The sequence below is a fragment of the Poecilia latipinna genome, unplaced genomic scaffold, assembly GCF_001443285.1.
Source record: "Poecilia latipinna isolate Pla-1442-1.1 unplaced genomic scaffold, P_latipinna-1.0 Scaffold160, whole genome shotgun sequence".
Taxonomy (NCBI): Eukaryota; Metazoa; Chordata; class Actinopteri; order Cyprinodontiformes; family Poeciliidae; genus Poecilia; species Poecilia latipinna.
The window spans coordinates 295,445-322,762 of record NW_015112776.1 but is presented as its reverse complement, the minus strand read 5'-3'; the positions used below and the strand labels follow the sequence as shown (position 1 = coordinate 322,762).

The 27,318-nt window shown below is 39.0% G+C and overlaps 5 protein-coding genes across 7 annotated transcripts in view; 2 read left to right on the top strand and 3 right to left on the bottom strand.

Moving 5' to 3' along the window:
• Positions 1 to 2,305, top strand: part of capgb (capping protein (actin filament), gelsolin-like b) — a 16,555-nt gene extending 14,250 nt beyond the window's left edge. For both annotated transcript variants that reach the window (XM_015029698.1, XM_015029699.1), the window contains exons 6-9: positions 318 to 404; positions 492 to 624; positions 1,732 to 1,823; positions 1,947 to 2,305. In XM_015029698.1, coding sequence (XP_014885184.1) covers positions 318 to 404; positions 492 to 624; positions 1,732 to 1,823; positions 1,947 to 2,012 — 378 coding nt within the window. In that variant the 3' untranslated portion in view covers positions 2,013 to 2,305. The remainder of the gene's footprint in view (positions 1 to 317; positions 405 to 491; positions 625 to 1,731; positions 1,824 to 1,946) is intronic.
• A 1,940-nt stretch (positions 2,306 to 4,245) lies between these two features.
• Positions 4,246 to 9,121, top strand: LOC106945776 (nuclear factor 7, ovary). Its single transcript, XM_015029696.1, has 10 exons — positions 4,246 to 4,685; positions 5,022 to 5,075; positions 5,343 to 5,488; positions 6,125 to 6,223; positions 6,792 to 6,926; positions 7,033 to 7,140; positions 7,255 to 7,383; positions 7,876 to 7,954; positions 8,081 to 8,107; positions 8,206 to 9,121. The coding sequence occupies exons 2-10, from the start codon at positions 5,024 to 5,026 to the stop codon at positions 8,817 to 8,819; spliced, it is 1,389 nt and encodes a 462-aa protein (XP_014885182.1). The 5' UTR covers positions 4,246 to 4,685; positions 5,022 to 5,023; the 3' UTR covers positions 8,820 to 9,121.
• A 675-nt stretch (positions 9,122 to 9,796) lies between these two features.
• Positions 9,797 to 14,630, bottom strand: LOC106945777 (CD209 antigen-like protein C). Its single transcript, XM_015029697.1, has 6 exons — positions 14,322 to 14,630; positions 13,036 to 13,137; positions 12,554 to 12,676; positions 12,259 to 12,419; positions 11,375 to 11,499; positions 9,797 to 10,197 (listed from the first exon to the last, which is right to left on the bottom strand). The coding sequence occupies exons 1-6, from the start codon at positions 14,521 to 14,523 to the stop codon at positions 10,080 to 10,082; spliced, it is 831 nt and encodes a 276-aa protein (XP_014885183.1). The 5' UTR covers positions 14,524 to 14,630; the 3' UTR covers positions 9,797 to 10,079.
• Positions 14,631 to 15,947: 1,317 nt separating this feature from the next.
• Positions 15,948 to 25,631, bottom strand: LOC106945774 (fibronectin). The gene is made up of 11 exons (XM_015029693.1): positions 25,347 to 25,631; positions 24,931 to 25,019; positions 22,916 to 23,750; positions 22,213 to 22,470; positions 20,976 to 21,242; positions 20,637 to 20,757; positions 20,300 to 20,460; positions 19,958 to 20,221; positions 19,575 to 19,838; positions 18,273 to 18,370; positions 15,948 to 18,175 (listed from the first exon to the last, which is right to left on the bottom strand). The coding sequence occupies exons 1-11, from the start codon at positions 25,393 to 25,395 to the stop codon at positions 18,107 to 18,109; spliced, it is 2,475 nt and encodes an 824-aa protein (XP_014885179.1). The 5' UTR covers positions 25,396 to 25,631; the 3' UTR covers positions 15,948 to 18,106.
• Positions 25,632 to 25,716: 85 nt separating this feature from the next.
• Positions 25,717 to 27,318, bottom strand: part of tp53 (tumor protein p53) — a 10,335-nt gene continuing 8,733 nt past the window's right edge. For both annotated transcript variants that reach the window (XM_015029694.1, XM_015029695.1), the window contains exons 9-11: positions 27,188 to 27,279; positions 27,040 to 27,110; positions 25,717 to 26,581 (exon numbers count right to left, since the gene is read on the bottom strand). In XM_015029694.1, the coding sequence (XP_014885180.1) occupies positions 26,506 to 26,581; positions 27,040 to 27,110; positions 27,188 to 27,279 (239 nt within the window). In that variant the 3' untranslated portion in view covers positions 25,717 to 26,505. The remainder of the gene's footprint in view (positions 26,582 to 27,039; positions 27,111 to 27,187; positions 27,280 to 27,318) is intronic.

Genomic DNA, 27,318 nt, shown 5'->3' with positions numbered 1-27,318 from the left:
TTTTTTTTAGCATTTTTTTTCTTTTTAAAAAAAAAAATTTTCCTTTTTTTTTTTTTTTTTTTTTTTTTTTTTTTTGAGGACATTTCTGAGATCTATCACAAATAAAAAAAAATGTTCTCACAAATGTTCAACTTTTGGAGCTGAGAATTTTCCAAGTTAATTCTGAGATTACTCAAAAATATTTTGAGGGTTTTTTTGTGGAAATTTTCTCCTTTTTTTCTATCTACAATACGCCTTCGTATATCCCTGTGACCTCCAGGTCACCAAAGCTGCGATCCTAAGCCTGCAAACTGTTTGGTATCTGTGTTTGTTGCCAGGTTCTCGGCCCGATGCCGCCTCTGGCAGAAAGCACGTCGGAGGAGGACAGCAAAGCCGATGCCTCCAACTCTGCTTCCCTCTACAAGGTTATTTTATCTGTGGCCCTCTTCACCAAACCAGTGTGTTACCTAACTGGAGATGTGGAGCTGAACTGGTCTTGAACCCCTCTGCAGGTATCTGATGCCACAGGCGCCATGACGACGACCAAGGTGTCAGAGAAGAGCCCGTTTGCCAAGGAGCTGCTGGTCCGGGACGACTGCTTCATCCTGGACAACGGAGCAAATGGGAAAATATTCGTCTGGAAAGGTGAAGAAAAAAATTAATCCGAACTTGAAACAGGAGACATGTTTCTCCTGAAATAATGTGCTAAAAGGTATCTAAAAACAAAATAATAATAATAATGTTATTGAAGTCGGTGAGAAATTAAGTTTTAACAGCAGAGCTCCTGTATTTATGAGGGTCAGGGGTCACAGCTGCCTGGAAATAGTTCAGATTTATACTTGAAGGCCCATGTAACAACACTTATGACTGCCTGTTTTAAAGAAATATGTATTAATATACTTTAATACTCACAGTGGAAACTATCTTAGCGCTGCTGCTAAAGCGAACATCCATGGTCTTCCTCATTTCCGCTCTTCACAGTGCAGCCAGTCGACGCTTAATGAATGGATCAGCCGCTTTGCAAACCTCTGCCAATTGCATGTCAAGTAGCTCCTAAATATTTCAGCCTCTCAAGCTCTCAAATATTTTAGACGCACTCTGTAGAAAAATCACCTTCAGAGAGCCGTAGGAATGAGACGTTCTCACAAACTGAGAGACTTTGATGGACACCTATCGAAAAATAAAAAATGAAGCTGAATGCTTACACTTTAAAACGGCTCACTCCAAAAAAGATATGAGAAGTTTTACCACCAGCTCACTGCAGATTCTAATTTTTTTTTTTCTTTTTTACATTTATTCCCTGAACAGATTTGTTTGTTTCTCAGTTTTTAATCGTGCAGGGTAAATGTAATTAAAGATGGAAAAGATGGAAAAATCCATAAGGTATTTTTATTTGTATGGCACATTTTCAGCAACAAAGCAGTTCAAAGTGCTTCACATGAATCAGAAGGAAATACAAACAAAAACAACAAAAACAAAAGAGAGGCAAAAATATAAAACTACATATTGGTTCCTTATGCTTAATAAGAATAAGCGTCACTTTGGACAAAACTCTCCAAATGTTAGTAAGCCTTCTCAACGCCCCCTTGTAACCCTTTTTGTTCCTCTGGGTTTTCTCAAAGCTCAGCGCGTATTTCACGGAAAGCGAAGTAGAAATTTAGACGGCCATGTTCCCAGCTCCACTCTGTGCTGTTTACAACCCTGTTGTAGAGACACTCAAGCTCTGATAATCCTCTGTTATCGTGTCAACAGGTCACGGAGCGAACGTAGAGGAGAAGAATGCTGCCCTGCAAATGGCGGACAACTTCATCGATCAAATGAAATACCCCAGAATGAAAACACAGGTTGGTTAAAAACATTAAAAAAAAAAAAAAAAAAAACAGAACTGAAAAGGTGAACGTCAGAGAGGAGCACAAGTTAAAAAAAAAATAATAATAATAATAATAAAAAACGTTTTCGTCCTGCAGGTGGAGATTCTGCCTCAGGGGAAGGAAACCATCATCTTCAAGCAATTCTTCAAGAACTGGAATTAAACAAATCCTGCAAACTAGGAACACATATATATATATATATAAAATATATAAAAGAATCCTGGTGTTTGTACATATTTCAAAGCTGACAGCTTGTTTTGAATTTTGGTAGAGTCAGAGACGTGATGCCACTTTTATATATAAAAAAAGAAAAACCAGACGTATTTCCTGTGGTCAGAGTGTGAACAAATCAAGACGATATCAAGAGAACTGGATTTTTACATAAATGCATGTATTTGTACAACAGCATCACAGATTTGTCTGAAATCGAAGAATAAATCTGAACGTTCTCACTGCTCCTTGTGTGTTTACTCTCAACAAGTTGCCTCGCTTCGTTTCAGGCTGAAGCCGACGAAAGGTGGTATTTTTCTCGGCCGTGGCCGAAATCTTTGCAACCTTTATTCAGCTGCCACGACTGCATCTTATCTGCCCCACCAGACAATAGGCAGGGCGGCGGGGAAGCATCCCGCTGTCACGCCATCTCTCTTATCAGCAGGAGGAGCCCAATTACTCCTCAGACGGTTGGATGAGCTGTAAAGGCGACGGCCCAGCTGGAGTTGCATAAGTCGTCTTTATGGGTTTCAGGTCAGGCCAGAGCAAAGCACATTAAGGGAAAAATGATGCCTGTATGGTGACTCAACCTGTGCTGGCATCACTTTTAAAATCTGCTGGTTTTCTGAAGAACTTCCTCCAAAAAGCAGCGTTTAAGTCTTTAACGTATCACATTGTTAGTAGAGGTTATCCGTAGAACTGGACAGAAAGATGTGCTCACAATATATTTTTCCTTTAATGAACAGTTTCGATAATTCTCAGACATTTTTTTTTTTCAGATTGTAAATCTGGTTTCTGAGATCAGGTCGGTTTCAGTGCCATAAAAATTAAAACAAGTAAAAGAGTAAAACATATGTTAGATGTGCTCCAATAAAAAATAAATAAATGCAAATGCTGAACTGCGACTAGATAGAAATCCACTGGAAAAGTATTAAAAATAATGAGTGATTTGTATTCTCTTAATAACTCAATTATTAATTCAATAAAGTACAATTCACTTTGTTACTGCTGTTTAAGTCAAGTTTATTAATATATTAATATAGCATTTAGTGTTTAGAAGTGAATGAATAGAACCAGTTCCTTGTGCTGTTTGCAATATCTTCTCCATCTTTGTTTTTTTAAAGACTTGTATTTATGGTTCCTCGCAAAAGCATCTTTTTTTCCCTCTATGATTTCAGTTTATTTTACAGATATTTGTCAAACAAAGTAGCAGAGTTTGTGAAGAAGGCTTATTTCTTTGCCTAGTGTTTTTTTTTTTTTTTTTTTGCAAATCAGATTACATAAATTGAGTCAGATTTGAAGGAGAACATCGGTTTGCAGTTCTTGCCACAGATTGTCTTTCCCTTCAGGTCCGACCTGCTTCTCTGTCCTTGTTGATGTCACTTCCACCAGTTGTAAAGGCGTCTTCTCTTTTATTTTTATTTATTTTTTTTTATTTACTCTTAAGTTCCTTAAAACCTAAAGCAGCGAACTGTTTGCAGGAAAAGGAGCAGCAGCTGCCGGACGCACGTGTTTGGTTATTTAATATCCTGCTGCTTTTAATGCAATAAATAAAACTAACTGACGTGTTTATGGCCTGAAAATAAAACTAATGAAGCTAATCAGCCAAACGGGTCGAGGAGAAGTATTGCTTCATTTGCTATTGTGTGCAATCTGGCTTTCTGTTCACAAAATATTTATACTTATAGTCAATTATTATTTCTGACACTAATCTGCATCTTGGATGAAAAATAAACAGAAAGCATGTTCAAGCCTTTAAATTGCATCCAGCCTTTTTTGAGAGAGCATAAATAGCATGTACAGGAATTTTCTTCATCCTAAATATTACAGTATAGTAATTTACAGATTTGTTATGCAAGTTATTAACATACTTGCATAACAAGCATGTTAAAAGTTCAAACTTTTAAACAAGTCTGAACTTGTTTAAAAGAATATTACCATACCTCTAAATGTTTTAAATTCCCCTTTTATGTTTCTTTTAAGTAGAACCATTGCCATTTGCTCTGGTCTAATATGAGATCTAGAAGTATAGGCGTAAATCTAACAAGCCGTAAGGGACACAGACCTTTAAGGAAATGCCTGTCGATGTAAATGTTTGCTTGCATAATGTGAGGTGAGATTTTGCAGGTTTTTGCTCTTTGTCTTGCAGTTTGCTCCTGGGGCCAAATCAGTTTATCTTTTTCTGTTTATAGAGGGGGGTTTAAGTTGTTTGTTGTTGTTTTTTATGGCAGAAAGGTTAAACAATTTCCAACCTGGCACAAGCCTGTTTTTAGCCAGGCTGTATATTTTAGGAATCATCTGTTTATAAAATGCCATTTGGTGCCATTTGATGGTTTATTGAAACCCTGGCTGAGCCTGGTTGACCCCTGCTCTCATTCCTCTGCTGCTGGGTTTACAGTTTACAGTAACTCCAGCCTGAAACCTCGGCCATTTGCGTCACTCTGACTGATTACTGGCTTTATTGCAGCTGTAAAACATCACTCCTCCTGATGCCCTCACGGTGAGTGTATGTGTGGGGAAAAAGCTTCCTTCTTCCGGTGTCCAATAAAAAGCTTGGACGAGCAGCGTTACCTGTCCACTTCTCTCGACCATCAGAGCTGCAACAACGCTCCGACAACACCACAGGTAATCAGCTATCAACACATCGATCCTCTGTTTATCTGTAGTACAACCCAGGTGTTACAGTTTGAGTTAAAAGTTTGTATTTCAACTATTCTAATTATTAATGAATTACTGGTTTTTTTTTATTATTATTTTTCTTTTTTTACTTTCACGTTGATGGAAACAAATCATCATAAAATCTAAAGTAATATTAAGATATATGTATACGATTATTATTTACTGATATTTTTTTAGTAGCTTTTTCCTTATATTTAGTTATTGTTTTCTAATTTAAAAACGATATTCAGTTTTGTTTATTTTGTCCTTTTTTCAAGTTTTCATGTGTTTCTTTCTCCACAGCCATGAATAAGGAAGAAGGCGCGGAGTTAAAAACCATCCTAAAACGCAACAAACGTACGTTGCTTTTATTATTATTTTTAAATTAAGAGAATTAATCTGACATTTTTCTTAAAAAAAAAAACAAAAAAAAAAAAACCTACATTTGCCTGGTGACATTATGAGGCTTCGTGTGGAAAGTTGAAGGCTTTCAAATACTAAGACTTTTAGATTATTATTATTATTTTTTTTTTAAATTGATAGTAGTCAGACTTTTTCCTCATGTTTCTGTTTTATGCCCTGTTGTTGTAAACACATTTTAACTCTGAGGATCCCTGCCTGCAGGCGTGAACCTGCTGCTGAACGATGAGAGCGGCACCACCACCCAGAGCAGCTCCATCGGGGCAGTTCGCTGGAAGTTACCCGAGGAGACCGTCCAGCCCCACAGCTCGGCCCCCACCGTTCACGCTAACCACAGCAAGAGCTCGCAGGTGAGTTTATTTCCCTGCTGTTCTTCTTCTAATGATTCCAAGTGTTTGCTTGAAATGTTTTAGCTTTGTTTATAGCAGTGTAGCTTTTTGTGTTCGCGCCTCCGAACCACAAGGGGGCCTCCAAGAGCACACCTACAACACAATGCTAGTCAGGTTTGTAAACCTAGCATAGTAGCAATAAAGCTGAGCAAAAGTTGTGATATTTGACAGTACAATTCCTCTAATCAATCTTTATTAAACCCATTTTATTCCACGCTTGAGGAGCAGATAAATAATGAGACGTGCGTGTGATTTGAGTGACAGAGATTTGCTTTGAGAATCATATAACACTTTGTAGCTAATGTAGCTTTTAGTAATAAGCTATGACGTAAGGGTGTCAAACTCATTTTCATGTCGGATCGTATCAAGATCGGGCCGGAATGTAACAAATAGGTAGACGTCTCTGCATTTAAATGCTTCTTGACATTAAATAATATTAAACATATTTTCACCTTATTTGTATTGATCCAGTTTGGCAGGATGCAAATGAAACTGCGGTGTTTTGATGGATAACATAATATTTAAGGGTTCTATTTCTAGGGTGTAGAGGGTCACATAAAAGCTTCTTTTAAAACTCAGTTTGTGTCTGTCCTGCAGCAACACGTTCGCCAGGGCAACCTGAAGGACCTGCGCAGCCTGCAGGAGTGTGTCCAGTTTATTAATCACTGGAAGGAGCAAGTGGACCAAGTGTGCAAGGTAGAACCACGAAGACACCAACATGTCCTTTTGTTGTGTTTATTCAGAGGAAAGTACCCAGAATGCTTCTAAACACAACAAACAAAACAGAAAAGTTATGATTGGAAAAGGTTTTTCAGACGCATTCCTTAACGATGCCAAATATAATTACAGGGAATTTAACTTTGTGGGGGTTGTTCATCAACTGTAAAGCAGATTAGGATAAGGCTTTTGAATGATAATTATGTAACAGAGTCAAGAGTGTGAGCCAAACACGTAGGCACATATAGTTACGTGTATTTTCTGCTGTAGGGTATTTTATCTGTGGGCAATTGATCATTTGCTTGTCCTTCATATGTCACGGTGCATGAACAGGGCAGGTGGGTGGGTGGCTGCTGACAGGTCAGATTTATGCTTATGAACGCATTTACAGCCTGAGTGTGTGACCTTTCAGACAGCGGCCTAAAAAAAAAAAAGTCAACTCACCGCATTTATTACCACTTGAATCTAATGAACAATGACAAATTTTGATAATCTTCTGATTTATGAAGCTGTTTTCAAAACATTTTCTGTGTGTGTTGTAATTTAGCATGGTGGCACCGATCCAGGGGAGGGAACCAGCAAGGCGGAGGCCCAGAACTCCGACCGGCGCACCGAGCGCAGCCTGGAGGAGAGCAGAAAGCTGATCCTGGAGTGGGCCGACGAGCTCCGCCACGTCGACAAGGTGAGCGCTCAGACCCCAAATACCATAGGCGGGGGGTGGTAAAAGCAGCTAACCAACATCAAGCTATCACATGCACACGTTTTTTTAACTGCTCTTGCATCTGCAGCTTCTAAAGGAGACCCCATGGAAATCTGTCAATCAAAAGAAAGGAGCTAAAGAGGAGGGACAACCCCAGATCATAGAGTGGGCAAAGGAGCTGCAGAAAGCGACTGAGGTGAGACGTTACGACATGTGATGCAGCATTCACAAAGTAGAAAAATTTAGGGGTTTTTTTGTTGTTTTTTTTCATTAATAAAACCCGAGATGAAATGCTGATTTGCGCTTGCAGAGCTGCGGCGTGCCGAGCGAGGAGCTGGGCAAAGTGCTGCGTCTGCTGGGCATCAAGAAGAAACGACTTTACAAGCTGCTGCCTCTGCTGGAGTTCATCACCTGGTCTCTGCTCAAGGAAGACAACACGGTGAGAAACCTCACTCTATGCAACATTCCTATCCACTTTTATAAAATATTCCACTGGATGTTGTAGAATAGCCATAAATTAATAAAAAAAAAAAAAATCCAACCACCTCTTCCCATGTGAAGTGAGCGTGGTGCCATTTGGCTGTAAAACGGTTTTACGCAACATGACGGCTGAGTGAACCCTGCTCTCAGTGTCCGTGTGGAGCAGCCATAAATGGTTTGTACTGGCCCTGATCCGCTGATAACCTACTCTGATAACAAATTATGAGCATTCAGCTGATTATGTACAGCCACTTTCAGCTTTGATTTCAAAAGAAATAGAAAGCAGAAATAATACAGTTCTCTAAAATCTGCAGAAATAGATGGTGGTTGTTGCCTCTTATGTTGAGTACTTCACTGTAATTGGTACCAGAAAATGAGAGTGAAGTCACATGCTTCTCTTTGAAAAGATTTAAAGCAAGAAGATAGATTTTCCTATCTTTCTCTTTTCCAGGCTATGGTTTCCCAGATCTGGTTGCTGGCAAAGCAAAGGTCCTGGAAAGCAGGAATACCCAGATACATCCCAAACTCAGGTGTGCAGATGCGGGTTTTTTTATTATTATTATTCAAGTGGAAAAAAAAAACTACCAATATATTGCTAATTTATATTTCTAGTTTGTGAGCAGTTTGTAATATTTTGTCCTCATGTCTGTTTTCAGTCTGGGACTGGATCTGCAGCGCAGCAGGTAACTTCGTCTTTGCTTTGCTCCATCATCTGATATAAAAGCAAATTCAGTCAAGGTTGCGGTTCTGGATACTTAACCCTTTTAATTGTTCCCGACAGCCGACGTGATTCTCGACCCCATGACCAACCACCCCTGGCTGCAGCTTTCAGACGACCAGCGCAGGGTGCAGGAGGGCATCTCGGAGTCGGACACCCCAGAGAGCTCCCAGCGCTTCGACAGGCTGCCCTGCGTGCTGGGCTGGGAGGGCTACGACAGCGGCCGCCACTACTGGGAGGTGGACATCGCCAACAACGGCTACTGGCGGGTCGGCCTGACCACCGCCAACTCCGAGCGGAAGGGCAACTTCCCCATGACCCCTAGGAAGGGCTACTGGGTCCTGTGGAGAAGCACCCACCACTTCTACGCCTGCAGCAAGCCGGAGACGCAGCTGCCCGCAGCCCTCATCCCGCGGCGCCTCGGGGTGTACTTAGACTACGAGGAAGGCCAGATCTCCTTCTACAACGCCGAGACCAAGTCCCACATCTACACCTTCACGGGGAGGTTCGGGGGCAAGGTGTACCCTCTGTTCGCACCCATGGACGGCCGCACGCTCATGACTATCATCAAGCCGCATAAAATCTCCGGAGGCACCGGCGAACCTAAGAAGAAGGAGTTTGTGAAGAGTCCCAAGATGTTTAGAAAGGTGCTGTTGGAAGACACCGCCCAGCTTTAAAAAAAAAAAAAAAAAAAAAAAAACCCAAGCAAACCCAGTCAGAAGTACTGATTTGTCAAAAGTGTCTTACGTCCGACCTCACTCGAATGCAGCACGAGATCACGCTGGTGGTACAGGAGAGATTCAGGTCCATCTATGTGGTTAACACAAGTACCTGCAGTACCTCCAGGCAAATGTTTGGTCTGTTTAACATATAAATGCATAAATACCATTAAAAAAAAAAGAAAAAAACAGTTTATGCTCAAAACGTTTTATGATCTGCCGAGATAGTTTATAAAACCTAATAAAGGTAAAAAAAACAAAAAAAAAAAACAAAAAAAAAAAAACACAAAGAACCAGACGCTTTGTGTTTCTCTAGTCTGTAGTGAAAAAGATTCAAATCCAGATGGGCTGCCAACCATCTCGTTTATTTAAGTAGATAGGTTTTTTTTCAAGAGTTGCATGATAGAACAGAAATATCTTACGCTCTCACAGCGAAGAAATGTAGGAAAATATAGTAAACCTTCTTGGCTGCCGATGAGCCGTGGAACACTCAGGGGGAAAATGTAGAAATAAAACAAACTTTAAACTTTAAGTCTGTTGTTTAGACTCTGTAGCAAAAGCAGAAGGCGTCTTAATTTGGGGTTTCCTAGCTTAAAGCTGATCGACATTTCTCTGAACAAAGAAGTAAAGATGATCTGACCTCAAACTAAATCTGCAGGAGCAGCAGAAGAAGATTTCTTTAAGAAGTGGTCTGATTATTTAATTTCTATAAATGCTACCTCAATGTTACTCTCAACTTCTCTGTCAAAGTAATATCAAAGGCTGAATTGTATTAAAGTGCTAATGACAATGTTTAGAAAGAATATGCTTGTATGCAATCACCGTGTATGAATGCATTAGTCTTTAGAACAATGTTATAAACAGATTATTATAAAATGCATGACAGAAAAAATATGTAACTATATATATATATAGTTATATATATATATATATATAACTATATATATATATATATAAATAAATAACAGTTATTAGGCTAAACATGTGGTTGCTTTCTGATTCATGCACTTTAAAACTGCACTTTTAGAAGAAGCTGTTGTCATAAATAATTTGATGTTGAAAAAGAATCTGCATTTTTCCAGCTTCACCAATAAAGTATTTGTTTCACTTTAGCATCCAGTAGGGCTGGTTTGATCTTTTACTGGACATATAAAACTCCAGATCTCCCTCAGCTTGCAGTTTGTTACTGAAATGCAGATAAGAAGGGCGTGGAGCCGGTCAGGACTCTCTCTTGCAGGCCCAGGGTCCGTACTCCTCACAGTCTGCAGCAAACAGAGTCCCGTCTCCCCTCAGGTCTGCACAGTCCCTGTCATCGCTGTCCCACTGCACCACCAGCCTTGAAAGCACACACACACACACACACACACACACGTCCATATAATAAAAATAAATCATTCACTCTAAGAATGATTATAAATCTCCATTGAGATTGTGATTATGGAACTATTTATATAAGCCAGATGAAAAATGAAACAGAAACTCATTTTACAAAGTTCTGTGTCTGTATAAGAGTGTGTCTTTGTATAAATATTTATATATATGCTTTGTGTTTTACTTTTAGACTAAGTTCAGTTTATTTATTAAATAAACATCAACGTAAGATATTATGTGCTTTGTGTTTTACTTTTAGACTAAGTTCAGTTTATTTATTTTGGAGCCTACACAGACACACATATTATATTATATTATATTATATTATATTATATTATATTATTGTAACTGAAAAGTTGCTTCTTTTTTAACAAATAAATAAAATCTGCAGTAGCTGATATAACGCAGTTGTTTATGTTCTTAGCGCTAATTTAAAGGAACCATTTTGTGTCTGCCGACACAAAATAATATTTCAGTTAAAAGTCTCCAATTTTATCGATACTCCTAATGACGATATTTAAAAAGCCTACCATCTTTTATCCCAACATATCCATTTTCAAAACGTGATAAATAACTGTGGAAAGCTCTGTATGAAGCCACTGTAATGTTAGCATTTATCCAACATGGCGTCCTTGAGTCTTTATTAGAAAATTAAAGCAACCCCCCTCAACGTCTCTAATCCATACGAACTTTTAAGGTAAAAATGTTCATTACCAGCGTTTGAAGCTTTAATGAAGGAACGAAAGAATCAGCAGAACATTTATTTTTCCCGTTGTATTTTGAATGCAACACTTCTGCAGTTATAAAAAGACAAGGAAACGAAACTATGATGCTTGAGTTGGTGCTTTCCATCTACATCATTATGCATTGATTGTTCTTAGTTTTATGTGCATGTCATTTCTACTTTCAGTAAAAACAAAACTCTTCCTGTCTGCGTTTATATACATAGAGCGGTTTCCTTATTTATTTATTTTTTAAATAAACTAGTCTCTACTGAAAACACAGTTATCTGTCATTAAAATACATTGTATTGTAAAAGTTCTGTGCTGAGCAAACTTTAAACTTGCTCCTGTTGCTGAAGTATTTCTTAGAAAAATATGGACCAGATGATTCTTTGTTTCAGCCAGAAAGTTCAGACTTACGGTAAGTGGTCCTGGACGTCCTTCCCACTCAACCACAGCCAGCGTCCCTCCTGCTGGCTGTCCGTCAGTCCCACCCACAGGAAAGGAAATTTGGTGGCATTGCACATAACTCCTTGGAGAAAATCCTATATTTCAGGAAAAAGGTAGACTTTTTATCTTTCTTTAGTCAGACAAAAAAATGTCAATATATAAAGTCTCAGAGATGTTTAAAGAGAGAAACACAGGGAGAACTGTGTCCTCAAAGCTGAAAAAACACAGTTGTTACTTTTTAAAGGTAACTTAGGTGACGTTCACATTGCAGCCCGAAGTGACCCAATTCCGATTTTTTGTCAAATCGGATTTCTCTCTCTCTTTTTTTTCTTTTTGCCGTAGTCGTTCACGCTTCCAACAGCGACTTGTAAAGTGTTCTCCGGTGTGAACTGCAGACGACCTGAAAGAGTCCTGCATGCTCGGTAGAGGGCGCAATAACGTCACACATAGAGAGAGTGCTCAGTGTTTTGCTAACCGCCATACAAAAGAAACAATGCTCGTGCTAAGTGTTTGCGGAAGTAAACGTGGATGCTAACGATTTTGGAGTTGGAGCTAGCACAGTAATAACTTAATCCTTATTATATTTCGCCATGGTTGTTGTTTAGTGAGAATAGTGACGTTTGTTGAGTATCACATTCGAATCGGATACGTTTCAAATGTGGAGGGGGAAGAAATGGCATTTAAAAAAAAATGTTGTTCTGGCTGTCGTGAAAAGAGCAGCTACGTGCTGTAATTGCGGCAAAAAAAAAAAACCCAACAACAAATAAACAAAAACGGAATTGTGTCACTTCAGACTGCAGTGTGAACGCAGCCATCTTGTTTTTGTCTCTCTCCCGTGGTGCTCTGTTAGTTACCATCTCTGCATCGTCTTTGATCTCAACCAGGCTGCTGTTGTGCTCCTGGCAGAACTCGGCGCTCTCTTTCCACCGACGGTTTTCCTGGAGTCCAACTGAGAAAAAGTAGCAGTGACGCCTCCACCAGAGCCAGCCTTCTGGACACAAACGGCATCTGGAGTCTTCACGCAGCGCAGACACAAACAGAACCGCTGAAGTCAGGACAATGTCTATTATGCTGTATTTACTTTTGCATACAGATTAAAAATGCCATTGTTTTCTGAGACTTGAGCCAGATAATAAATTGTAAACTCACCCTGAGTGGCCAAGTGCAGCATCATTTTCAGGTCTTCACATTGTTTTTGGCACTGCTGCAGGTTTTCTGTCTGTTTATTCTGAAAAGTTGGATCTTCTTCTTCTCTTGCTGCTCCCCATATGGCTGGCACATGAGTTTATAAAACTTTAGACAACGTAAACTGAGATTGTATTTATTTGTTGAATGCAAACGCAGTTCTAAAAGATGGAGCTCATCAAAGTATGTATTTGGACATCCTAAGTTGTTTTATTGATGTTTTTTTCCCCCTGTTGTTTTGAATAAATTAATGGGAGGCTTTGATGGGAGGAAAATAAGAAATCCAAAATACCAAAAAGTATTAAACTTTAAACGACTTGACCATTTCACACGATTTTCTTCATTTATTATTTACTCATTTTCCCACCACTTTTCTAAAGAATAAAAATGATTTAAATGTAACATTTACAAACACCTGAATTCGTATTACTCATTCTGCTGCTTACCAAATAAAATGGAGGACAAAATGATTGCGGTGATCAGAGATATTGCTGCTATAGCAACAGCCCCTCTACATGCCAGGTGAGATTTCTTGAGGGATTTTGTATCTGTAACAGAAAAATTACATTATTTTAATTTACAGAACTAAATTGCAATAAACTGTGGTCTGAGATCACATAAAAGCAAACAGAGTCCATTTCAAATGTAGAAAAAATTAAATTTTTAAAACATTTTTGAAGCTATTTGGTTACTGTGGGACCGCTGATGAAGCTTTCTGTCGTGCTGTTGCATGTATTTTAATTGATGTTGAAGATGTTCAGGTTCCAAGGTTTAGTCGTATCTGATTGTTTCTGATGAAACACGGAGAAAATAAACAATTTTTTTTAATTCTGTATCTATAGTCTCTTGCCTTAGAAAGTCCCTTCAAATCTTACTGTCTATTTCCCCCATGACTCATTTTCTGCTGCTGAGGCCGACTTTTGGGACTTGCAACGTCTTGTTATTCCCCAACAAGGAATTGTAAAATCTTAGGATAACAACGAGGTGTAATCTGGCTCACCTGAACTCAGACAATGAGTCTTCTTAGACTAATGCAATCCCTGGTGTGATGAACATTAATCTGTCTCTGTACAACCAGTCTGCAAGTATTTCATAATAACTCTAGTTATTGTGGAACAGAACCTATTCCAGATGCTTTCCTCATTTTAATTTACTTTTTACATCTATGAGCAGGAGGTAAGAACACACTCGCTTTGAGAGAACTTACTCTGACAAATTTGCTATGGACAAGTCATACAAAAAGAAGCTGAGCTTACATCAGCATATGTTTGTATATGCACAGAGGACATTGTTCTTTGGAGGTCTTGGGGGTTACAATTTAAAATCTTAAACATCTGCTGTGTGTTAAACTTCAATCCACAGAATGAACATGGCGAAGTTGTGGCAACCGGAACCAAGAGAAGGCTACGTAGTTTAGCAGGAACGCCAGGCAGACACAACGCAGACCGGAAAAGCTGCTGCCACCAGAAAACAATTTGATCTTTAACGCATAAGTGAGACTCATCTCATTCACCTACACATCCACATGTTTACATCTGGCAGACCTGGAGATGAGCCCATCAGAGCAATAAAAACTACATTTGGATGTTGTAAATTAGGACTACAGCTATTTTCAAATAAGTTAGGCCAGTTGTGGATGCATGAAACTCAGCTACAATGAACGCCATCTGTTTTATCTTTAAATCTCCATCTTCCTCCAGCAGAGTGCGTTTCCATCCATTTCACAGCTCACCTCCGCATGTTGAACTTCTGAAATCCTCTGGAGCTCTCAGTGATCCGTCTGCGCTCTCGTTTGCAGCCATCTGTCCCTTTAGCTTGACTTCGCATGTGTTTTTTGACTTGTGGCGTCGTGGCATGTGATAACACGTTTTTCTTGAGTTTTTTTTTTTCTTTTCTTCTTTGGTATGAGTGAACAAAAATAAACTAATTCTCATCCGAGGCAGTTTACACAGGAAGCAACCAAAGTGTGAAAAGCGTTACGCCTGAACTAAGAAAGCCAGCGCTGTCTGATGCTCTGGAGACTGTGTGTAGGTGCAACATGCAGCATCTGAACTCTGCTAAATTAGAGCTGGAGAGTCCCACCACAACACAAGAAGAAAAACTTCTTTAAGAGTTGACATAACTTGCCTTGTTATAGAATGGAGTATATCCATATTCTGTCTGTACCTTTATCTTTGTTGTCTTTAAGTCACTTTGTAACTAATTTGGCGATACAATCATGGTTTTTGTTCCATTTGTGTCCAAATTTGAGCTTGTTACCTGATTTCTTGAGGTGTCGTTCAAATGTTCCCATGTGACAACCTTCTCTTGGGATCTATTTTGTGAAGTGCACCAGTCCCTCCTCCTGCACAACACCCAAACATGATACTTTGACCCCATGCTTAACAGTTGGAGGAGGTTTTCTGGCTTGTAAACCTCCTCTGAATGTGACGATGGTCATTATGTCCGAAAAGCTGACGCAGCAGACGCCCTCAGGAGGCTCAGCAGGAGAAGCCAGTTCTGACTGACCAACCAGCTGCACTAAACTGGGACTGGTTTTGGAAAAGAAGAGAGCAAACAGGTTTAAGGGAAGCCAAAAATCCAAATGTGGTCCTGTATTTATGGTCTAGTTTCTAGTGCAAATATCTTCGTACACTTGAAATAAAACAAAACTAACATACACCAAAGTTCTCAGCAACACATGAGATTGTTTTATGTCAATAATTCTTGAATATCGATTAAAAAAATGACCACTCCCACTGTCAAACCACTTGCTTTTAATGCAAGTGAAAAAAAAAAAAATCTGCAGGTAGAACTTGAATTTTTTTAATAAATAATCAAGAATTACCGACTTAAAACAATCGCATGCGTTGCTGAAAACTTTGTTGCAAGTTTGTTTTGTCTTATTTCAAGTCTAGAAACATACTTGCACTAGAAACAACTTGTTTCACTGTTAGCAAAGATCCTGTTACCAACATCAGCAGCATTTTCATAGGGTATTTTACTGTGGTTTCATTGTTGTTTCACACCTTCGTGCATAAAACCACATCATCTCTAGAATGCAGTACCCATCTCTTCTCTTAACAAGATGGCTGCACATTTCCATGGCAGTCATGCGTGCATATAATTTGACAGGTGAACTGCACTTTCTGGAGAGTGAACCAGATTTTTGACGGTCGACACTTTCCTTCCGGAGAGCTGATTTCTTTTTCCATCATGTCACACGAAGAAGCAGTGCGTTTGTGGCGTTGCTTTAAAATTCATCCACAGGTGTGTTTTTATTTGTGTTTACCCAAAATATTGCGAATTAACAAAAGATATTGTTTTGGCTTTCATGTATTCACATAGAAACAAAACAGTCATTAAACTGGAATTTATGAAAGTGAAAATGATGCAGCTTTTATTTTTCCCAGTAAGATCTGCCATACAGTCCACAGGGTTTCGCAGAATAAATTCACAGAGCGCACTAGAAGTAAGAAAAACGAGACGGTTTAACAAATCAAAGCAGAGCTGGATTTACAGGAGAGCAGAGGAAGAACAGACGCCCCCTAGAGGCTCAAGCAGGAGCAGCAGGTTCTGACTGGTTCTGCCAACCAGCTGGAGCAACATTCAGTGTCAGTCCAAACTAAACTTACTCTGGTTTTACAGCAAAAGAGAGCGAACGGGTTTAAGGGAAGACACAAATCCAACATACTCAGATTAATCAGCAAAAAACAAATTTAATGGATTATCACAACAGTAATGTCAAACTGGTCAGATTCAGGACAACAAAAGCAGCAAACAGTAGTATCACTTTGCATTTCCATATAAATATACTCTTTTTTTTTTTTTTTACAGCATAACTGTAGCGAAGTCAGCAAAGCAGCATTTGTCCTTTCAAATCTCAACCATTCTTTCCTCGGTTCAAATGTTAATGTCACATCTTAAGTTGAGCAGAAAACAGGCCTAAAAACAAGCATCATTACTTATGGTTTACTAAGATAAATGCAGAGAGTTGTGCACGTTAACTGTTTTACGTCACATTGACAGCTAAAGTCAGAATTTAATTCTGTCTATAACGACATTAACAGGCTTGTGACTGGATACAAATAAATATTTTGTGGGGAAAAATAAGAATGTGGAGAGATTGTGTACCAGCATTTGAGTCAGGTAAAAATATTAAAATATAAAGAAAGATAACATAGCACAATTTCTGTTTATTAGTACTAAGAGCTGAAGATAACGCATCTCACGCCCGTTCAGATATTTGTAATAGTTATTTCTTTTTAAATTGTACGAATACATATTGATCCGTCATTTCAGCCGTAGGCATTTAAATAAAATATCTTATCGCATTTTTTGTCATCTTAACTATTTTAAAGGCAAGTCCAATGTCCTTTATTGAAATTGTAAAACTAATTTCACATTTCAAGTAATGTTTAAAATATTTTAGAACAATTTTTTTAAAATATTTAATAAGAGTAATTGAAACATATTTATCAGGCCTGGATATGGGTCATTGGCAGACAGTAATATTAATTTTCTGCATCGTCAAAATAAAGTTCTCAGACCCACAAAAGCTCTGAAGAAGAATCACATGTGTATTATGGGTCTGTTTTTAAAATAAATCTATCTATTTAAACCTATTTAACCCACTTAAGCCTACAATATTGTAACTCTTTTAAATTGAATATTAAATAGCGCCCTCTGGTGGATATGTATAAAAATGAACAGCTGTAATGACGTTAAATTGTGACTCAAAGAAGTATTTATTAGTTAATCTTAAGATAAAAGTGTGATTTTGGAATTTTATATTTCACAACAAAGTTTGAGTTTTTGAGTATCTTGTTTTAAAAACAATTAATGAACTGAGACAACAATATCTATAATTTTTTTACGCAATATTCATCCAACAAAGTGGAAATAGTCTGAAAAATCCCAAACCCAAATTGTTCCTGGTTTTTGAAGATGCACCAAAAACTTGATCTGAAATCCACCAGATTTTCAGCTGATAGCTTTACCGGAACTTCAGCAACCAATCAGAGTGAGGAGGAGCGGCTTAGCGCTGTCAGTCAAGCTAGTGTACATGCTGTACAGTGGAGAAATGCTTTACCATTCCAGGAAAACCATTTATCATGAACAGGAATTTGGTCCTTTTGTCTTGTAAGGTGCCATAAGATTAAATTTGTTGTGAACTGGTATTAGATAAATAAACTGATGTTTGGTAGGGAAACGTCCTGTAAAAAGCTCTAAAACCCTTCCCTAAATTGACAGGTAGCAATAAAGAGTTTGGTGTTTCATAGTCAGCTTTCTCTCAACGTGGACCCGAATGCCTCATCTGCTGTTACAGCAATAGAAACTGTGAAAGAGTAACAGGGTCTTACTTTATATAATAGTGATAAAGTGTAAAGTTTTCCGAGTTGGTATTTTAAAAGTTGGCAAGTGAACCAGATATTTTTTTCTAATGCCTCAAAATGTTACAACACTTGTTTAAATGCTCTCTTGCCGTAACTATATATCAAATAGTGTCTCAAAAATAAAACATTTTTACACCTTAGTTTATGGAGAAGTGGTCTCGACTTCATGATAAACATAGTCCCCCAGGATTTCCTTGAAATGGTTTTGTAGCTGCAACAGACAACAAAGGTTAACATTCACCAGACATTCAACAAACCTGGGTAAAAGCTAAATTTCAACTCACCAGCCCAAAGGTTGGCTGACTTACCTCCTCAAATACAATCTTCTTCGTTTCGTCTTTCTCACAGTACAGAGACACTTCTGAACTGCAGAGCATTGACAGACTGATTTCCACTGGATCTTTAACTGCAGGACAAGTGGAGACGGTGAGAAGCAGAAGCAGGAAACCGAACACGAAGACAGGCTCTCATTCATGTGAACAATTTGCATTAGTGTGCAGTTTGCAAATGGCACGCTTTCAGTTTTTGGCCACCAAGTTCACCAGACATAAACACATCATTTATTCCGGTGATATTACAGAGGATTTAAACCTGATCAGCAGGTTCTCAGACTTTCCGATGTTTTCCTCTGGACCCTAGATGGTTTTTATTTACTCTTCTAGGTCACGCAGTGTTCCTGACCATTACGCCGCATTGTAAAGAGTCTGCTAATAAAATGAGGGACGTGGATTAAGTAAACGAAAAGGACAACATAAGGACTACACTGTATTGCCAAAAGTACTGGATGCCTCCTCTTAATAATTGATTTTATGTATTTCAACCACTTCCATGACCTCAGGTGTACAAATCCCAGCAGCTGGACAGGTAGACTGAGAAACTCAGTAGCATTAGAGTAAAGTGGAAGTGATTGGGAATGAGAGGCATTCAAAAAAAAAAAAAAAAAGATCAGCCAGCTGAAGCACAAAGTAAGCAGAGGTCTGGCTCCCTGTAGCTGAACGGTTTAGCACCACAACATATTAAAGATCTGCCGTTGACTCCTTTGCTCTGCATTCCAGGAACCAAACATGGAGAAGCAGCATTCAGCTTCCCTGCACCACAAACCTGGAACAAACTTCCAGAAAACGTCAAAAAAAAAAGAAAAAAGGACAAAACTCTGAGTTCCTTTAAAATAAGGCTAAACCCATTCGGATTAATAATAGCTGGAACATTGATCAACATATCTGATGTGATTTTGCTTGACGATTTTGATGATGGCATTTGACGAAATGCCTTGTTCATTGCTTGTTTTGTGATAGCTGCAAAGGAAGGACTGATATAACAAATCCTAAGGATTAATAATGAAGGAATACTTTTGGCAACATAATACATCTCATGAAGATTAACGCCATCGGAGGGCCGGGACTTTAACTAATCCGTCCATCCCAGGGTAACGGGTCCAAAAGGGAAACCCAGACATGACCCCCCTCTACCATCCTTCAGGCTGACAGTCATGTTGTTCTGTGTGTTCGTCAACCATATGAAATCTTAAAACACTTTGAAGTTTGGAGTTAAAACGTGACAAAAGCTGAGCGAGTCCATGTTGTTCAGCGAGGCACTGCATATTTTCTCACCTGTTGTCCCATTGCAGCTTGCAGGATTACTCGTCTTATTATCGCTCAGAGTGTACACATTAAAGTCGTATGTGCTTCCTGACTGCAAGCCAGTGAAAGTGCACATGGTGGTGTTTTCAACTCGAGAGTCGAAGAAGGACCAGAATGTAGAGTTTAGGGTGCAGATGTATTTCTTTGCTGATGAGTTTTCTGGGGGAATCCACTCAAAGGTGAGGGAATTTGTTGTCTTGTTGCGTACTTTGGCTCCAGTGGGAGGCGACGGGACTGAAGGCAGAAAGACAAGGTTACTTACGTCTCTTTAAAAACATGTTATAACAAAACGTTCAGCTGCTATCTGAGCATGCAGTATGTTTTTATTAATGATCAAATAAAATCAAACTCACGGGTGAAAATGAAGCTATGCGTTTCTGGGCTTTCCTGATTATTAAGAACTGTGTAGACCTTCACTTCGTACTGGGTGGCAGTTTTCAGGCCATCAAATTTCACATTTTTATTCAATATGTTTACTGATTTATCTACTTCTTTGCCATCCAAGCAAAGCTTGGCTGTAAAGGTTACATTACTTCCAGGATTTGGAGTAAAGTCCCAGCTAGCATCAATGTTGTTGTGTTCTGCTGTCAACTTTAAATTTGAGATCGGTCCTGGAGCTGTTTATAAGTGAAAAAAAATCAGATTAATGCAACAGAATTTGCTGTAAAGAGTCTCTAAACAGATGAATCAGTTACCGGTGTATGTAGTGGTGTTTTCAATTTGTCCCTCCAGGCCACAAACGCCCAAGACGTTCACACGAAAGTCAAGCTTAGTGCCGTTTTGGAGGCCGGACACTTTCACTTTATATGGTTTGGCCAAAAGACCTGTTTGGTTTTCCACAATAACATTCAGCTCCCTGTTATGAGGCAACACACAAAGACTGTCCTGAAACAACTAGTACGGTAAGCAGATGTTAATCACTGTGCTCCTTTTGTGTTGAAAAACACAACGGACAAGAACATGAAAGCAGCAATTTGTAGAGTATGGTGTACAGAGAAATACGTTTAATATAGGAATATAAAGGGGACGAACCCGTGTGTATCATTGGCCAACACTTTAAAGCCTATGTAATTTCCCTCTGGCGGATTCCACTGGAGTTCTAAGTACGTATCACTGATATTCCCAGTTGTCAGGTTGGACACTTTGCCGGGCCCTGAAAGAGAGACAGCGGGCTGTTATAAAACGGACAAAGCTTCTCTTTGTGTTTGCCAAAGATGAAACCAATTAGAAGCAGGCGAGTGTCATGGTCCGCATGAAACATGGACGTAATTTGCCTTTTCAGATTTGAATGTCAGATAGCGTTTGAAGGAAACGAGGAGCCGGAAAGTTCTTGCTCGTTTCCCCTCCTGAACAGTACAGATGTAAACTCACGGGTGCAATTTGAGATGCTGATGTTCTTACTCCACATGGACCTGTCGTCGACTCCTGTGCGGAAAACGAAAGTGTACTCGTTTCCCTGTGTCAGGTTATCAAAATCCATGTGTTCTGCCGTAACAGTCTTGATTTTGTCTTTAGTTCCCAAAGCTGAAAAGGCGATGACTTCGAAGAAGCCATAGTTCCCGTTGGGTTTCGTCCAGTTCATACTGATAGTGTTTTCTGTAAATCTGGTCACATTGAGGTTTTGGACCTCTCCAGGTACTGAGAGGAGGAAACAAACCCAGAGTTAGTCTTTTCAGGTTGTCTTTTGTTGTAGTCACATTACAGGTACGTCAGCGATACTTTGAGCCGCCTCGTCTTTGCTTTGTAGAACAGTAATAGTATTTATCTCAATGGGTTTACAAGGTGTGAAAGTGATAGCAAAACAAAAACAGACATGCTTTGCTTCATTAAGTGGGACACAATTGCACATTATGTGCCTTAAAGGTGGCATTAAGGTATTAAAATGATAATTCATCTACTTTGTGTATTTCTTGCAAAAATCAAACTCTGGAGCAGAGCTAACGCTGTGTAGAAAACTCACAGTGAGCAGAAAATTAAATATATCCGTATTCAAAATCACCATACAAACCTTCTCAGGTTTAGGGAGAAATTTTTCACTTGGGTTAAAAATGGTTTGGACAGATTTTTCTGTTGTTGCATCACCATCTCTTTTTTTTCTGTTTACTCAGGTTATCCAAACCTTATACTAAAGTTATTTGATGATCTAAAACAACTCGTACTCAAAATCCAGACTCGATACTTGGTTTGAGTTTGACTTCTGCCAGGAATCTTGGTAAATTGTCATTATTTACAAAATCATGCAAAGTTGGCATTTTTAATGGACTTTTAATGCAACTTTTAGAGCAACTTTGCATTAAAAGTGTCATTATTTACCGAATGACACTTCATGACAACTGTCACAGTCATTCATAAAGACTTCTTCATGTTCATGACAGGTGTTATGATTATGACAGTGTCATGTCAGTCTTATGCACAGCCCTTCAAATAAAGTGTTGCCTATTCTTTTTTGGGGGGGGGAGATATATTGCATTCATGATTCAGAAACATGAATGCAAAACACCTTAAAGACAAGAAGAACATATTCAGATTCAAAGAATTTATTAGCCCTCTCCTCTTCTCTCCAAGGTGGTCAAAGCTTATTTACTAATCACAATAATCAACAACTTACTGGTGTAGAAGGAGCCATTGAGTGGATTGAGGTCCCTTTCACACTTCACTGCAAATACTGTGATAACGTAGCCGGTTCCTGGAATGAGGTTGTCGAGTGTGTAGCTCAAATTATGCATGTTTTTGGTGACGTTCCAAGAACCTTCACGGGAAAACGCCTCGAAGCGATAGTGGCTGATGTCACCGGGCCCCTGATCCCACTGCAGAGCTGCAGACGAGGATGTGATGTTGGAGACGTTGATGGCCCCCATGAAGCGGTCTGAAGGCAAGAACAAGATGGACAAAAACTGGTAGATTTAGGCCGAGAGAGAAAACATGTGGAAAAGTAACAGGAAAACATGGAGTCACAGCTATAAAGTCGAAGTTAATTTAACTATTTGAGTTTAGGATAAACAAACAAAATCATCAAATCGTTGAACCTAAAGTTGGGGCTTCACGAAATATTCTTCACCTTCCAGCTTTCACAAAGAGGACCTGATAGCTACAGACAGTTCTCACTTTGCTTACTGGGCATCTCACTGAAAACATACAACAATCCAATTTTTTGAGACCATTTCTCATGGTTTGCTACTAAAAACAAGTTCGCTTCGACTCACTTACTCTTTCAATTTCAATTTGCCATGAGTACTAATTTTCTTTATTCTGCCAATATTCGTATTTTCTGTGGCCTCCAGTATTCCCACTAACTACAGAAGTTGTTGTACCTTCATAGCAGATGAAAGGCAGCTCTTCAGAGCACTCTCTCTCAACCCAAGGCCCAAAGGCCAGTATGACCACACACGAGTTCTCGATGTAGTTTTTATTATTCTCTGGTATGATGGGAGGCAGCATGGGCGATCGTTCGCATGTTGAAACTATCGGCAGCTGCGTTGTGGTCGTCCACGGTGAATCTGTGGTGTGACGTGCGGGAGCTGTGGTGGATTCCCACGGCTGGGTGATGTTGGCTCTTCGTGTTATGTTGGCCCCTTCTGTGGCATTCAGCCATGTGGTGGTGTTCAGCCATTCTGTGGCGTTCGTCAACATGTCCATATCGGTTTCAACGTCATATAAACTGGTAGAGTCGGTCGTGTTGTCGTAGCTCTCGGTCACTGTGATGTTTGTTGAGTCTCTGCTGGAGTATTCGGCGACAACGGAACCTGTTGGGAAGCCCGTTGTCGACCCGGTAGGCGACGGACTCGTCATACTGGTGGTGGGCGAGAGGGTCGTCGACCTGGGGGGTGCCGGGCAGGTGCAGGAGCAGCTGCAGCAGTCTATTTTTGGCAACGGGGATTTAAACAATGGGAAGCCGGGGTACCAGTTCTGGAAGATGAGTGGGTCCCCATTGGCCCACAGTGTCCAGGGCGTCCCGAAGCTTTTAGACGAGGTGTTGGTGGAGTTGTAGTAGTCGTAGTCCGAGTCGTAGTCGTAGTCATCGGTTTCGTTGTAGGTGTCATTGTAGTTTATGTACTTGCGGAGGCCAATCCAGTGGGTGGAGTTTATTATTTTGGCGATGACGTGGATGTTTTGTGGCGTGAGAGTCACCATCTCTTTAAAGCAGACCTGAGCAGACATAGAAGACATAACTGTGTTAAAGCTTCAACTACAAAAACAAAGATGAGAGCCCAAGAATGTAGTCAAAGTGAGACTTAGCAGCCTACTAACACTTCAGCAAATATGGCAAAAATAATGTTTATGGCAACAAAAACCATGGCATCTCACAAACAATGAATAAACCCTAATAAATTAAAATGTTTGCACTAAGCTCTTGTTTAAAAAGAAAATACAGGAGGTGTTATTTAGCTGTATTGAGGCTGAGCTGATGACCGAGTTGCATGTGGGCTCCAGCCGCCTTTTAATGCAAATTATGTGCAAATAGTTTTCAAAGAATGCATGACAGCCAGGAAACATGAAAAATAAATTAAATATATAATATATAAATATGTAAAAAGGATGTTTGTTAAAGGACAATTACGACTAAATTTAAGAACACGAACTGCTAAAGGTTAATGACAAACCGAACAGGATTTTAGAAAATTTGTGAAGTTTTAAAATTAAATGTCTTCTCAAACTTAAGTTGCCCTGAACTGATATTTTATACGTTAAAGCAGTAACATTTTCTCATTTGCTTACAGAAGCTTCTTCTGTCAGCATTTAGGTTGCAATGGACATGACTTTAGAGCCTCTTTCATAAAAATGTTTCCGTCATAAACTCGTAATGAAGTTAGGTGTGGTGAAGCTCTGAGCAATGAGGAAGTAAAGGTTTGTCTTTTAAATAGTGCATGTTAATATTTTTTTTTCTAAACGTCTGTATATTGCACATATTACTTTAAAACAAGACATTTTGAAGAAATGTCTTGTTTTCGTTTCCTGAAGTACAAGGCATGTATCTGAAAGTCTCAACTGGCTCCCCGTTTTGAAGGATAATTTTTGTTTTCAAACATTCGATTCAGTTTTATTTTGGATATTTAAAACGTCTTCCAGTTCCAGAGTAAAATGTCTGCAAGAAATGAAAGCTTAATCGTCTTTGTAGTTATATTACTTTAAATTGGTCCCAAAGCAACATTATTGATCATAATTTTTTTTGGGATAATGTATAATCCAGATAAATTAGTCATTGCATCCATATGTTGCTGAAATTAAACACAAAACCTCTTAATTGCCCTGCTAATCTGTTGCCTCTCAGTGCGTCCAGCTGGACGCTTCAGAAAGTTTCTGGAGGTAATCTCAGGTCCGTTCGTACCTGGCAGTGGTTCCTGGCGTCAGCCCAGCTGGCATTGTGCGGGCTAATGAAGTACTGCCTCTCTGCAGCCGAGTACATCAGCAGAAGGCCTGAGAAAGACAAACCCTGATTTAGTCATGTACAGATGTTTATTTTCACATTAACCAGGAAAAATTGGTATTCAACCGGGATTATTTCAGATTATAAGCATCCATAGGATAAAGGGTGAAAAAATACAATTCCAAGATTGAAATGCATCACTTCAAAATGTAACAAATCTTATTAAAAATTATTTTACTGACATGTATATAATCTTACTTGAAGCAGAAAATTAAAAAGCTTCAACTTCCTGGTTCGCTTACAGGTTACTAGAATCATAATCAGCGGATCAATCATAATGAAAAGTCTAAAAACTTTCCTAAAACAATGGTACTCACCCCAACAAGCAGAAATACACAGTTTATGTATGAACGTTAAGTTTCCCATGGTGGCGTCCCGTTGAATTTACACCAAAACACACATTCACACTAGCATATTAAAAAAATATATATAAATGCATAGAAAGAAAAAAGCGCCGAATGCTGATGATTCGTCTCTTTATTCGCTCTGGCTGTTATGTTTCCTCTTGGTCAGAATAAAGACAAATGAGTAATGAAGCAAAATGTTCAACAGGTAATAAGCGTCACATATGACGCTCATCACAAGGCTCTATTCACCTAAAAATATCATTAGATGCAGCTGCTTTGCATTCATATTCCACACATGCAAATCATTCAAATATTTGCGTCGACAGAACACAAGAAGCCATTGAGACTGAATGTGTTTATTTCAGCTCAAAACTCGAGTATAAAACAGAAAGTCAGTACAAAATACATGAAATTTAAAGAATATAAAGGAAACCGAAACCTTTCGCTAAACTACAAAGTTGCAGAAATGCCTCTAAATATTCTCTGGCAGTGTTAAGTTTAAAGTGGTCATTTAGTCAGTGATTGGTCACGTCAAGCCAAAGTGCCTTAAAGTGGTTCAACTGGTTTAGAGGAGGAAATAAAACAAACAAAAAAAAAAAAATCCACTTTACTGCTGTAAAGATGCGACTTGATTCATATTTTGAATACAGTAACTGGAAGGAAAACTGAGACGGTTTTTCAGTGTCAAATTAGTTTTCAAAACAGGGCCACAAAACACAAAACAAGGCTCAAGTGTTGGGGGTGATCCAGCCAGCCCCTCTTCTACCAACACTACTTATAAAAAATAAAAAAATAAACTGTTTCCAAGAGATAAATCATAAGTGATAAGACATTGAAATTATCCAATCTTTAAACAAAGGAAATAAGAAAATATAGCTTAGTAAACTAAATAAATTCCTCTTAACACCATGGAGAGCTTTATTTGGCTTGAAACTGGTCAATACTTAATTCAACATAATTAAACCCAACTAAGCAATTATTTTACGTGATGACAAATCATTTTCAAAAATATAAAAAGAAAAAAAAATTACTACACTTAAATGAAAACATAATGCCATTATAAATGAAAATTAATAATAGAGTATATAAAAAAAGAACATAAACCAAAAGACAAATGAAAGACGGTAAACTAGTCGCTGTCGCTTCCCCCCTTCAGCAGCCTCTTCCCGCTGGAGGGCGCAGGAACCTCCTGCTTTTTCTTGGGCCTACAGGGGAAAGAAAAGAAATTAAAGTAAATTTAACACTGATGAAGATATCTGGTTCTCATCTTCCTGTGTTCTTGTGGTTTTTTTCTGCAATAAAGGGCGTCCAACCCCAGTCCTCTCAACTCGGAGTAGATTTTGTTTTAGGAACATCAACTAAATGTACAGGTTTCCATTTCTAAACTTCCCAACACACACGTATTGATTTTTCCAGCAAGGTGAGGGGAAAGTTGAAGTACAATATTCACATCTTCTGAGTAACTCAGTTTGTCATTTTTAAACTAAAATCAACTTTAATTTATCCATTTATGTTAAACGCCTGCGCGTGCTGCTTGTTTTACCTCTTTTCTCAACTGCGACTGAAATCCTGACCAAGGGAAAAACCTCGTGAGCTTCATCGTAACTGATGTAACCAAAGTCCAAAGATCGTTTCAGGGCGTAGTTTACGGGACTTTCCTTACCCCATTTTATCCATGAGCTCCAGACCATCATTGAGCTTCTTGAACATCAAGAAACGATCACGCCCCCGAATCTGCAACAAAGTTAGAAAGTATAAAGTTTAACCAACCTAATATTGTGATTTCATCCAGTTGCAGAAACGGGCTGTACCTGGAGAGTGTACAACTCCTTGTCCTCATCCTCTCCACTGGAGACAGACTTGGACTTTTTAGCAGTGGATGTGTCTGGAGCAGGAGCGCTCTCTAAAATGAAGAATGCTCATGATGAGTGACAGACGGAGC